Source organism: Sinocyclocheilus grahami, unplaced genomic scaffold (assembly GCF_001515645.1).
Source record: "Sinocyclocheilus grahami isolate Dianchi unplaced genomic scaffold, SAMN03320097.WGS_v1.1 scaffold260.1, whole genome shotgun sequence".
NCBI lineage: Eukaryota > Metazoa > Chordata > Actinopteri > Cypriniformes > Cyprinidae > Sinocyclocheilus > Sinocyclocheilus grahami.
Window position 1 is genome coordinate 504,261 of NW_015505439.1, and position 14,581 is coordinate 518,841.

The window sequence follows — 14,581 nt, forward strand, 5'->3', positions numbered from 1 at the left end:
AAAATGACGGAGTAGTCTATTTGATGTTTCAGCTGTTTGATCGCGCCAGCGTCTCACGTGCACACTAAGCTACTGCATTAATTGGAAACGGCGCAGCAGTTCACCGTGCTGTTCGGCGTGAGACCCGCTACACTGTGGCATTTTTTGCTCATTATGATATTTTTCCGTCGATACGGGAACGTGCGTGAACTACAAAGCCTATTTTACCTAATAAGGCTAATAGTTTAGCTTCAGCTACATCACGAATATGGACACATTTGGATTTGTGCCTGAGAGAAGTAAGCCCAACTTTACCTTACGTTTCTTTATAAATTAATTTGTTTTGGCATGTTTATTGCTAAGCATATATTATTATATACTGCAATTATATTTATCCATTAGAATTATATATTTTTAAATTCTTATTCTGTTCTGATACGGTTAAATTTAAAGGATTTGTTGTAAAGTGAGTGGTTTACATTCACTTCTGGCTTTTTTGTCTTGATTGCAAATGTTTTTTGTTGTTTTTTTATGTACGATGGATAATTAAAACAAAAATCAGGCGTGTGTATTTATAACATCAATTACTAGGCCTACATTCTTTTTTCCAGAAATGGAAGTAACTCAAAATGTTGTGTGTTTGTAACTTTCATATTTTTATCTATAGGCCTATACAGCAAAACTACAGAGCTTCCAGTAGGATATTTTATGGAGCTGTAAACACGGGAATCTCCGACCGCATGCAATCTTTGACGAACACCCAATTCATACATCAAACTAGGCTATATGTTATTAAATTGTACATAGGCTATACATCAGATTATTTTATTTACAAGTTTCATGCTTGTGTTTATCCCGTTTTTCCCCCCGTTGCATCTGAAAATTACTTTCAGAAACATTTTTTTTTTCAAAGCAGCCTCCCCCCCCCAAAAAAAAGTGTGGCCCCCCCAAAAAATTGTGCCTGCCCCCTCACTTTGTGCGCTCTGGCGCCGACCCTGCTGTCATCGTAATCATTATTATCCTAAATCGCTAATCAACTTCGCTGGAACATGCCACTGTGAAATTTTAATTTGGGCTAGACACTGTCTGTCAAACGTACTTTCCCATTTAAAGCAAACATCAAACCCTATTAGTAACCTGCAATGTGTAACTTGATCCATACACAAATGCTTCTCGCTGTATTGTTCACAGGAGGATAAATGGATAGTTCTCTTAAAAATGAAGTTTGTCATCATTTACTCACCCTCATGTTGTTCCAAAACAGCATGACTATCAAAAGGACATTTTTAAAGAATGTACAAGGGATTTTTTTTTTCATTAAAAAATTCAGATCTGAATGCGGGCTTGCAGTCAACTGTAAGAAAGGGGCAGGTTTTATGCAAATGAAATTCTTCAAGAAGTCAGCAGAGAGAAGTCAGTCATTTCACCAAAAGATTTATGACATTTTAAATTAGGGCTGCAACAAACAATTCTTTTGATAATCGATTAATCTAATTATTATTGGAGCGATTAACCGACTACTCGTTGATTATTTCACCGATTAATCCACAGGCTTTACCCCTAACAGCATTATTTTTTGTTTGTAGTTTTGTAAAACTTTCCCACACTACTGCTTCGGCTTCATTTGCACTTCTCATATGTCTTCTTCTATTGGACTGCAGCTGGGAGGGCTGAATTACAGTCTTGCACTACAGCACCTCACTGATCAAACCATGTTATTGCAGGCCCTTACATTATTAGTCATATGACAACAAATGACTATTCGACAACAAAAATATTTGTCGACAATAGTTTATTTTTGACGTTGTCAATAATGTTGACTAATCATTTTAGCCCTATTTTGAATAAAAATATAAGAATGTTAAAAAAAATTATATATGCATGGTTGAATTGTTTGTAATAAAATAAATAACATGCATTTAGAAAATAGACTGGGTAAATGTATATTTCATGCTGACTTTATATTATACATTTTATAAATGTTATATATATAAATATATATTTAGTTTTTCTGAGGCACTTAAAAGTAAGATAACAAATCTATGCACATATTGCACTTTTTCCCCAGTGTTTTCTGTACAATCATTCACAGAAAGTGCCACATGTTTACTGTTTTTCCACACCAGCCTATTATTGTAGTATAATCTATTTTTGGTAAAAACAAAAACAAAAACTGTGGTTGGTCTCTTTTAGAGGTTGACCGATGTATCGGTTTTGCTGATTAATCGGCACCGATAGTTGATTGCTGGAACTATCGGCAAAAATCCATGCCGATAGTTTTCCGGGTTGCGTCCATTGCTGGAGTGGCTGAGAAGGGTCTGCTGTCAATACACAGTGCGAGAGCGGCCTCTAGTGGTTGAAATCACTGACAGCATGTGCTATTTGTTTAGACACGTGATACTGCACGCTGAACAGAGCGGGAAACTTCAGACGCGGATTTAAATGCAGCCGACAGAAAATCCTGCCGCAGCACAGAGCGCCATTCACATAGTTTTCCTTTAAATTACATTATTTCTAGAGTGTGTTAATTTCAACATTTACTATTACTATTATTATTATTATTACTACTACTACTAGTATGGTTCAGTACTGTTTTTGTTAATAAAGCACTATTTTAGTTTTTGTTCAGTATCAATTTTAAAACTATCGGTTAATTAATCGGTATCGCCCAGTGTGGTTCAACCTAGCTATCGGTATCGGCAAAATCCACTATCGGTCGACCTCTTCTTTACATGTTAGTCAGATGGTCTTTTCTTATTTAAGTGGGCAGCTCACGGCCAGAATAAGCTTTGGGATAGTGTTTTGCCATTTACTCAAAGTCTGGCTACGTAAGACACAAGTCATAGACATAAGTGCAGTTAAAACAAAATGCATGTTGAGAATCAAATATTGGAACTTTGACTCAAGTCCAAATCACATGATGTGAACTCTTTATACAATGACAGAAAGCAGTCATGGTCTAAAGCTGCCACAAACCCCCATTTTCAGCAGCAAGAATACATGAAAGGGACAAAAAGGCTATATACACATTGCAGTCCTCCAGTGCAGACACTTTCTGGGCCACAGTCAATCCCTTAGGTTGGAAACAACTACTAATTATAACCTACAGAGGAAAGGTGTCAGTGCTAGGACTTGGAACCGTAAGTATCCCAAAAATATGCATTTGGCGAAACATGTTCCAACAAGACTCGAACAAATGCACACAAGAGTTCAAAAAGTGGATCGGCTCTCAAAGAAAGATGTTGCAAAACACGTCGACTGATGACAAGACAGGTGGGGGGAGGCAAACCATGTTCTTTCAGCTCTACTGAACAGCCGACACGCAAATACCGCCTCGACCGCAAAGCCCTCCGAGAACGCACTTTGTTTGGATTCTTTGTGTATTACGGAACAGAATTATTTAACAACCAAACCAGAAGCATAACTGGAATTAAATTCAAACTGGTACCGGCTTCCTACAACAACATTATGGAGTCATGTATGTGAAAACCCCCATCTTTTTTAAAAAAAAACTTCCCCCATCCATAGAGCATCCCCTCGCACACATGCCCTTCCTTGTAACCCCCCACAGCAGGCCAGATACATGCTGACAGCACTCATAATGAGAGGACTTATCTCTGACCTTGATATATTTGACATGTGACAGCCATCACCATTGCCTTTAATCTAGTCTACTGCCTGAGTGCCAAACACACCCACAAAAACCCATTTGGTTTAGGCCTGGAATGTAAGATGGGGCATTTGTTGAGATGAAAAGCAGTAGAAAAACACTTCGATTCTGTTACCAGAATAGGCTTTATCTCTCTGCCATTTTCCATGACTGTGGGTCTTATGATAAACCTTGGATGATGGAGAATCACAAGCTTATGTTTCAAAACCTAGTCAGCTACCTTGCAAAGGCAATGTCCCAACAGCAATGTAACCAATGATATACTGTAAGTTTAGGGATGCACGATATATCGGCCACCATATCGGACGATAAATTCATTTTCACCGCTTTCGTTATCAACCCGATAAGAAAATGTGGCCGATATATTAAAGCCGATAAATAATGCATTATTTTCCGCAGAGACACTTCAGATACGCACTGTCCACCATGATGGTTTTGAACAAGTGTGCCGCACGAGTCTTAAAAAGTGAAGCCATCGCGTTTCGATCGCCCCCAGGTGGCTGGTCCCAGTATAGGTCATAAACCCCACCCTCTCAATGTAATCTAATGGGACATGAGACAAACTAAATAATTAAATTTCACTTCAAATAATTTTTTTCCAAAGATGGCTTTTGTCATTTGATGTAGATTGTATCATGCTGATGTAAGTTCAAGTGTTCGTTTTTAAATAATTTTGGTTTTAGTTAGTTAAGTGATGCTATAAAAACGGGAGTGTGACGTCATGATTGACAGCTGAGACTGACAGCTTCTCTGAGTGAACTGAGGCGCCAACGGACATTTCCGGGATCTTTAGGAGGATATTGGAGTTGTATTTACCTTATTTTAACACAATCCTCTCAGCAGACAAAAAATGGAGCAGTCAGGCTAATTAAAAAGGGGTAAGGGGCGTGTGCTTGCGATCGACTCTGCGGGAGTGTGGGCGGGACTTCGCTCGCCACTGTGCAGGTCCCGAATTCTCTACTCCGCAGACTCCGGTCCCAAATCAGCGCAATATGGCCGCGCCCTGTTGGGACAATGGCGGCTTCACTTTTTTTTTTTACAATGGAAGAGATTGAAGGTGCGTCATCCATCTTTTTTTTATAGTCTATGGTTTTGAATTGCTTGAAATATGACATGGACAAGGGCTAGTCTGTCATAGAGGCTACATAAAATTCTAATTTCAATCTATTAAAATGTCTGTTTAATTGTCTGTATTTTCCATCTTACAAACCTAACTAAACTGTGTACACTGTTTTACAGCTAAGCAGCTATTACAGCAATTCAGTCTAACTATTCATCTCATGGGGTGCAGCATTTTTAGCATGCAGGAGTAATTATCTAAATTACTTGGCATTTACAATTTGGAAAGCTCATGAAATCTTCATCAAGTTTAGGTCATGCGTGATAGTTACTGAAGTGTGAGGGTATTTTTGTCATTTGGAAATCTCATGAGGTAAATTGGACCGAAACATGGCCTGACGTGCACATGATGTTTAAGGCTAACAAGTACAGTGGCCGTCTTTGGGGTCAGCCAAGATAACCAACAGACAAAAATCACTACAACCACAGGATTTCCTAATTTTGTGTCACTTGAAACTGCTTCATTGTGCTGCACGGCCGGCAAGAGTTTTCCGTGACCCTCGAGGACTGGAATCTATGCAAAACACAAATGCATGCCTACTGAAAGAGAAACCAAACCAAAACCACTGAACCCGCAAATGACTGTGCAAATTAGGGATGCACGATATATCGGCCACCATATCGGTATCGGCCCATATCGGCTCATTTTTTCTGTTATCGGTATCGGCCTGATAAGAAAATTTGGCCGATATCTTAAAGCCGATAAATAATGCATTATTTTCCGCAGAGACACTTCAGATACGCACTGTCCACCATGATGGTTTTGAACAAGTGTGCCGCACGAGTCTTAAAAAGTGAAGCCATCGCGTTTCGATCGCCCCCAGGTGGCTGGTCCCAGTATAGGTCATAAACCCCACCCTCTCAATGTAATCTAATGGGACATGAGACAAACTAAATAATTTCTACACTGAAAACACTTCAGGAGAAAAAAGACCTATGAGCTGTTTGCTCTTCATTTGAGACTTAGGGTGCTTTCACACCTGGCCTGTTGTTTCGGAACCTGGCACGTTTCCCCCCTTAGCTCAGTTCGTTTGGGCATATGTGAACACGGCAATCGCGCTCGGATCCGCACCAAAACAATCGGTCCGAGATCGCCTGAATGAGTTAGTCTCGGCTCGATTGAAAACGAACTCTGGAGCGGTTCGGTTGTAGTGAGTAGGTCTGTCACGATAACAACTTTTTGTTGTGCGATATATTGCCCCAGAAATAATTGCGATAAGCGATATTATTGTCATTTTAAAGACCATTTTATGCCACTGAATATATAATCATAATGTAACAGCATAATAATGCAAGAAGGCCTACACACTTCCAAATGACAACAACATTTTAATTTTTAAGAATATTTAGATCATGGAAATCAAGTATCAAAATATTAGATACCTTAAAAAACCTGAATAGTAAATAAACATTTTCTAACAAAAAGTGCAAAGTAGAAAAAAAAATGCACACGTATGGAGATTTTTCCATCTACAGATTTGTCCCTGACCTTCTTTTCTCTGTAAATTAAGGGTGCACACTATATTGCTGAAAAACACAATCACTACTCTAGTAGTGAGAAAGCAATCCGATCCAACGGACCAACGAACTAGGCTATATCACAATTTATGATGGGTAATTACGTAAGTTCCGTGAAAAGCATTAACTTTGTTGTTTTGCTAATACCTCAAAATGAACCTGTGAATGTCTGTGGGTGAGCACATCTTTGCCATTCAAAAATCAAAGCGCACTTTTTTATTTTATAATGCCGTCTTATTGCTCTTCTTTGTAGTAGGTGCATTTTTAAAATGTTTTCCCAATCAATCCTAGACTCCTGCTCAAAATGATAAATTATTATAAGGACAGCTACAAAAAAACAACAACAATAAGCCCGCAAAGCTGTTATCGTTCCATCCTGACGGATGACATGCGTGACAGCTGAGTGGAATCCCGGAAAATAAAGAAGTTTACTCGCGCGTGACTTGTATTAACAAATTTGGTCCGTTTAGAAACTTTGCCATGTGAAAGTGAACCGCACCAAGAATAAAAAGCAACATTGTAATAATTTTAATCCCTGTTTCGGAACAAAGCAATCGATCTACAGGTGTGAAAGCACCCTAAAATTTCATGCATGTAATCCTATACTCTAGAAGCTACTACTGCTAGTGTTCGTAGTCATTTTACAATGGCTTTGGATGTCACTCATCCAATCAGAATTTAGAGTTGGAATGGTTTTAAAGTCATATTTTTAGTCTTTATCGAATGTTGAGGTCAAATCTCTGGGTCACTTTGTGTCACAGCTTAGTAATGCATGTGGTAGCATTCTGATAGGATGGTCTACTGTTCCAGAGCATCAAAGCTCAAGGGCATACACCAAAAATACACACACACACACAAAGTATTCAGGCACATAAATCAGGAAGCAGCACAGTCTAAAGCCAAGTGATAACTGTGTGCATGCAGCATTACAGCCGATCTGCCACCCTTTTTATAGATCACAAACCTGCCACATATTTATAGGGATAGTTCTTTCAGAAATGAAAATTCTGTCATCATTTACTCACCCTCATATTGTTCTAAACCTGTATGACTTTCTTCTGCAGAACAAAGCATTTTTGAAAATATCTTCTTTTGTTTTTTGCAGAAGAAATGAGTGCATACAGGTTTGGAACAACATGAGGGTAAGTAATTGTCCATCAAACCTTTTAAGGAACACAAGATATATTTAGATTTTTTTCTTCCATACATTAAAAGTCAATAGGGTCCAATGTTGTTTTGCAATGATGCAAGGTGAGTAAATGATTACAAAGTTTTCATTTTTGGGTGAACTATTCCTTTAAAGTACTGTTACTTTAAAGGAATAGTTTTCATAATAAAATCCACCAATTTTAAACAAATTACCAAATTACCCTGTATTTAAAGGTATATAGTTAGTCACAAAAAATAAAAATGAAATCAAACATGTACGCCTTTCTTTTGTAGAACACAAAATATATTTTTAAAAAGGTCTCCGTTTTGTTTTTTGTTGTTGTTTTTTTTGTCCATACAATGAAAGTAAATGGGCTCCAATATTGTTTTTCAATGTTGAGGATGAGTAAATGACAAAATTTTCATTTTTGGGTGAACTACACCCAATTGAGTTCCATATTAAATCTATCCACTTTATATACACATATACAGATGCTGACATACATATGATTAAAGCATTTGGCTTTTGTTTACAACATGGTCAACTGTCACATGCCACAGTTTGTTTACTTAGATCTCAAATGGCGAATGAAACTGAGTGTCCATTATTTTGCTCTGCCAAAGCTGGTACACAGAAGTGCCAGACTGATTAAGAGGCTGGCCAGTCAAGAACTGTGATGCACAGAGAGGAAGACAGAGAACGACGACATAGCGTAGGCATCAAACAGCTGCCATATGATCCTCTTCACACTGCACATCGGAGCAGCAAAGACCTAGAGCTCTGAGTCAGCACTTCCATGCAAATCTGGCCTTAGTCTAAGCAGAGTGCAGCAATCTTCCTCATCTACAGTGTGCAAGGAGGGTCTCAGAGCACCAATGCACTGCAGCATTGGCTGGTTACTGGTGAGTGTTATCTCGAATAACAGATCTTTGTTAGCGAAAACACCCTAAACATGTGTCTAGAATGCGTTACAATACATATACAATGACAAAAACATTCTCTCTTCCCACATATATGTGCGCATATTACAGCTCCAGGCATGGGCGGGTGTTTAAGTGTATAATGTTAGCTCTAAATAAGACGTTCTTGTTTGACTGCTGGAGGGTTTGCTGGAATGAGGGACCGGAGTGGGAATGGAGACAGATGAGGGAGAAGAGGTGAATTCTTTGGCTTTAAACCATGCTATTACAGCCGAGCGATACAAGCCAAGCCCTCCACAGGAGAAACATCATGTGACAGGGAGGAACAATGCATCCAGATCTCTACATTGCGGAGGTGTTATTTTGGGATTTTGGCATTGCTCTTGCTCCTCAGTGTAGAGCAGCTCAATGTCTGGCATGCCTTGCATTTTAGCAGGACATCTATGTAATGGACTGTGAAATACAGCCATATTTATGTCCAGTGACCTCACTTTTAAATTTAATGAATAAAAATTAAAATATGAATAAACAATAAAAAAAACAAAATTAAATTGGAAAAATCCACAAAAAGGTTTTCTTGTGTAATACAAAAAGTCGCAAACAATAATGTAGTCGTACCATGGCACGATGATGTATCACATGTTAATACCATGGTATTTTGATTTATATACTATTATAGTATTTATTTATATTTCGACTTCATTTTGTAATGTGCTTTGGTAATTTTTTTATAGTTAATTTTTTTTTCCAGTTTTAGTCATTTTAGAGCTTATTTCAGTTAGCTAGCCAAGGTCATGTTTCTGATTTTTTAAGTCTATGCTTTTCATCTAATATTTATATTTTATTTTATTTAAATTACCAAAAAATATTTTTTTATAGTTTTCGTTAACAATAAAGACACTGTATATCATGCTACAAATTTATTACCATATTCACATACACTGTAAAATTAAAAAAATAAAAAGTATAAATAAAACAAATATTATTGGAGGACGTTTTACAAGAAAATACTATTTCAGTCTTTCTACTTAAGAATTTCATGTTTAATTTAATGTTTTACTTGCCGTTTTTTTGTAATTATCTGTGAAATGTACTAGCCATTTCTGAGTAAAAACTGTTTCAAAGTGTACCTTTTTTTTCAGCGTACCATGGTATTTACACAATACACCAATAAAATTCACTGAATATTGTAATATTACCACAGCAACATGTCCAAAAACTGTGGTATGTACTTTTTTGTAAGCGAAAAGGTCTGAACAATATTTTCACTGGTCAAAGGATTCCATATAGACATTAAGCCAATTTGGTTTTGTACTGACAGTGAAAAATACTCTATATTCCTGTAGGTTTTGGAACATAGTTGAGGGAATACCTGTTTAACATACTGCACTGCTTAACAAATATATCATGTGGGAAACCCCGGCAAATCATTCCCCCAAGCTACCTCCAATCTTCTACAGGGTCAGTCAAGGGAAAACGAATGAAAAGCTGAAAGTATGTACACATCTTAGCCAATTGGCCCTAGATCCATTTCAGTGAAAAGCCTGAACTCTTTCACAATGAAAATAATCAGAACAATACAATATGGCTCTGGGTCACTGGTCTAGACTTGGTTGGCGATGGAAGCGAAGGAAATATGAATGAATCATTCATTATGTGTATTGCACGGTTATGCATACATTTCTCTGGAGGACTGGGACATTCCAGGGGGTTTAGCATATAATTGCAACTTAGCAACCTTGTCCCAACATACATGAGATTCTCATTATGTTGTAGTACATTGTGACTGCCTCAAGGCTCCAATTACGATCTATCAACGATGAATGTGGAATCCTCATCACTGTTCTTACCTAAATCATCAGTGACTGATGTGTCCTCTGAAATTGTCTTTATGAACTGTCCACAGATGCTGAGGAAAACCAGAGCAACCAGCCAAATGTATCCCCTCATTGCCTTTCAGTTACAAAGTAATGCCGGACTTCCAGCCTCCTTCTTGAAATACGAACGCCATAAAAATATGTTAGTGTGTCATAAAGAAGCAAGACACGCAGTCCCTTGTGAAGCTAAATTTGACCTCGGTGACAATAAACTGTGACTTTGGTCTCCATGCCAATGACTGTCACAGCGGCGTACATTGAAATGTGAATGAATGAGTGAGTGTGTGCTAATGAGCTCATGAGTGAGTGACCTATCCAGTCGATCTTTAAATAGTCAAGTCCACAAAGGGGACAAACACAATGCGCAGCCGTTTCCCCATATGACATCATGTGTCCAGCGGAGTTTCCTGATGCTGCCCTACTGAGACTCCCCACAGGAAAAGGGCACTTACACTTTTTTGCATAAGCACACATGCACAATGACGCACAATAGCTCAACAAATCTCAAAAACGTCCTGACCCGAGTACGACAACAATGACCAGCACTGCCATCTCTACGAATCTAACTAAGTCACTCGAAGGCATGTTTGATTTGCATTTTCATTAAAATCACAGGACCAGAAGATTGTAAACAAAACAACAAACTACAGAGGGACTGTGCTGTGAATTGGCACTGCATTCAGACGATGGTCAACGAATTTAAACGCGTGCTGTTTGTTGCATTCTATTCATTTCACAGAAAGTTACATAACATGACAGCTGGTTATGCCACATGACATCATGTGTCCAGCGGAGTTTCCTGATGCTGCCCTACTGAGACTCCCCACAGGAAAAGGGCACTTACACTTGTTTGCATAAGCACACATGCACAATGACGCACAATAGCTCAACAAATCTCAAAAACGTCCTGACCCGGGTACGACAACAATGACCAGCACTGCCATCTCTACGAATCTAACTAAGTCACTCGAAGGCATGTTTGATTTGCATTTTCATTAAAATCACAGGACCAGAAGATTGTAAACAAAACAACAAACTACAGAGGGACTGTGCTGTGAATTGGCACTGCATTCAGACGATGGTCAACGAATTTAAACGCGTGCTGTTTGTTGCATTCTATTCATTTCACAGAAAGTTACATAACATGACAGCTGGTTATGCCAAACTTTTTAGAAGGCCATTCATTCTGCTCCATTTTAAACTAGCAATTAGATCATTTACAGATGGAGGATGAACTCTGCCACATAAAAGTTTGCCTATTTGTCTTAATGATTCACATCTCATTTGTTCTAATAGTATTAGTGGTTTTGACGTGATGCAGACAGATATCAGCCTGGATGCAAGAAGTCTGCTCTAGAAGAGGGGTCTCCAAACTCAGTCTTGCAGAGTTTAGCTCCAACTTGACTCAACACACCTGCCTGGAAGTTTCTAGTATGCCTAGTAAGACATTGTTTAGCTGGTTCAGGTGTGTTTAATTAGGGTTAAACTCTGCAGGACACGGCCCTCCAGAGACCCCTGGTCTAGTTGCTGTTCCATACCATCACTCTGAATTTTGCTGTTGCTGTTGTTAGGCAAGGCAAAGACAAGACAAGTTTATCTGCATTTCATGCAGTGGTAATTCTAAATGCTTTAAAGACATTTTAAATTAAAAAAATTAAAATAGTAATCATAAAAAGGTTAACAATCAATAAAAATACAATGAAAAGTAAAAGAATAAAGAAATCAACTAATTAAAAATGTGAAAAATAGACAAGAGTTTTTTTTTTTTTTTAGATGAACATTTATGCTTTATGAAGTGCCTTCAGCACTGGCTAAAAACTGTATATAAAGAAAACATATTATTATTAATAGCAACGCGGTCAGTTGCGTGACACAGCTGGTCATGTGATCTCAACATGCCGGCGTCCATGAAGGAGAGACCCGAGTCATGTAGAATAAACCAGCTTTTTCTTTAAGACTGATTGCTCTGGAGTCTTTTTCGTTTGTAAACTTTAAAAGTTCGCAAAACATTACTGAGTGCACCTTTAGCTACTGCCAGAGAATTAATTAAACACATTAAACACCAAAATAAACATGAACAATAATATGTAAAGAACAGTCGAGCCATCAAAAAAGAATATGCATGCTATTCTGCTTCCGAACAAGCACAGAGGCCATAAATAAATTAGTTTGTTTAGCAGTGGCCCAAGTCAGAATGACAGCCCACTGCACTGTATCCACCTTGTTTTGAGCAGTAAGCAGGAAGACTCATTCAGATGAGCTTCACATTCCACATTCATGCACAAACCAGTCCAGCGATGATGTCACCTTCATTTCTGTTCCCCCCTCGAAAACAACTCAGTGGGTTTTCCCGTACAGCAACTTTAGTCTGTTAAGCAGCTGGTAAACGGCAGACAATGAAACAATAGTTTGTTTGCCTCTCGCACGTCACAGTGAATAGCTACCCAACTGACGTGTGGGACGCGTGCAGTGCATGAGATATGTCTTACCCCAGTCTAGGAACTCCAGGATGTTTTTCTCTCTTCTAAGGGGAGAATTATTGCACTCATCATACAGACAAACAAGAATATCCAGCAAGGTCTCCACGCTGAAGCACTGGCCGCTGGACTGAGACGGGCCATCAAGAATCAGCTTCTCCAGTTTCTTCAAACGCACCTCTCCAGACATGCTTTCAGTTGCTGCTGATGTCTCACAGTATGGTCAGTTTTTGCTCCCACGGTAGCAAACGGGACCGGCCAGTGGCACACTTGAGTGAACGCTCCAAAAAAATTAAAGGCTCAAAAAATATTGTAAAGCCTAATCATGGTCCCTCTCGCAGCGATGCGTCCATATCAATCCACAACATCATGATTTCGCAGTCCTTAGATGCAGAGAACTTGCAGCCATCGACCCTGCCCTGGCCGGTGGATTTGACGTATATAACCTAGGCTTATATATTCCCGATTTCAGCTTCTCCCTTTAAAGGACACTTTTCACAAAAACAAGTCACCCAAGAAGTTTAAAGCAATGCCCTGAGATATGGTGATATCTGTGGTTATCCATTACGCAGTAACAAAAGCGCATCAGCAGCACGAGATCTGCATTGCTACAAAGCCCCATATGCCCCTCCTCTGGCAGGACTGCGAAAGCCCTAGCAAGCTGTTTTTCCTTTAAATTCCTCTCTTCGTATATACAAAACGCTGGCGGAAGGAGCGAGCCTTGCTTTCGAAAACTGTCATGCACTTGTCGAGAGAAGCTTTGCGGAGAGGGGCTGAAAATAGGCGTCTTCGTTCATGTCGGTCGGAGGACTCCGCGGCTCCGCTCCCGGTCGCCGTGTGAGTGTCTCTCACAGCTCGCTGCTGCTGCTGCTGCTGCTGCAGGCAAAACCCGACATCATCATGGCGACCGTCACGGCATCTGCTGCAGGGAAACAGCAGAGTAGCGCATACTAGAGAAGAGTGTGCGAATCATCCCACATTTATTCGTTGACCTTCAAGGGGGAGGGGTGGTGGTGGACCTTTTTAAGGGATTTCTGTTAGTCATTTGCTGTTGAGGTTCGTTTCGCGCAAGCCAAATAGTCTTCTAGCGCAGTGCGCTAACCGTCAACTGTTTTAAAAATGACAAAACACTCGTTTTTTTTTTTGTGGTAAATAAATAAATAATGTGAAAATGGCAGGACTTTTTTTTGTTGACGTACGTCAGCTGGTGACGGAAAAAGCTCGAGCAACGTACTGTTGCTATGGTTACCAATGCAGGCGAACGCGACTTCTGTTCTTGAGCGTCTATTTATCGCACTATTTGCACGCGAACTTTTTATTTATTTATTTATTGTTATTTATACCTTGTGAGAATTAGATGGTACTTTTATTGACAAAGGGCCTCAAAATAATCGACAAGGGAAGGACAGAAGACTGGCAGAATTCACACAAGGATCCAGGACTTCAGTTTACTCTTGCATGGGTCATGTGTATTGTACAAAATGAGTCAAGCAGGTCCCTAGACTGAGGATTGTTGCCAATTAATTTCACAACTAACATGACTGTTAAGAATAAAGTTTTACATACAAATATGCAAAATATAGCATTTGTATTATTTATTATTTTTTATGTGGGTTTATTTGGTCACATTTCGCATCCAAACTTACAGGATGGTCCAACAAACTATTTCTAAAATATTCAGGTTTTTAAAAAAAATTATTTTAACATATTTATTCATTATTATTATTATTTTATTTTTGATGTATTTATTTATTTATTCAAATATAAATTACTTAATCATCTCTTGTAGCAGATATGGCAATACTCATCTGGGCTCAAACAGTGAGCTCGTTTGTCTGATTCTGCATTTGTATGGCATTAATTTGCCTCTA

At 38.9% G+C, this 14,581-nt stretch overlaps 1 protein-coding gene across 1 annotated transcript in view; it reads right to left on the reverse strand.

Moving 5' to 3' along the window:
- Positions 1-13,812, reverse strand: part of LOC107599109 (serine/threonine-protein kinase MRCK alpha-like) — a 59,648-nt gene extending 45,836 nt beyond the window's left edge. The window contains exon 1 of the mRNA XM_016290611.1: positions 12,723-13,812. Coding sequence (XP_016146097.1) covers positions 12,723-12,900 — 178 coding nt within the window. The 5' untranslated portion in view covers positions 12,901-13,812. The remainder of the gene's footprint in view (positions 1-12,722) is intronic.
- Between the last annotated feature and the right edge of the window lie 769 nt (positions 13,813-14,581).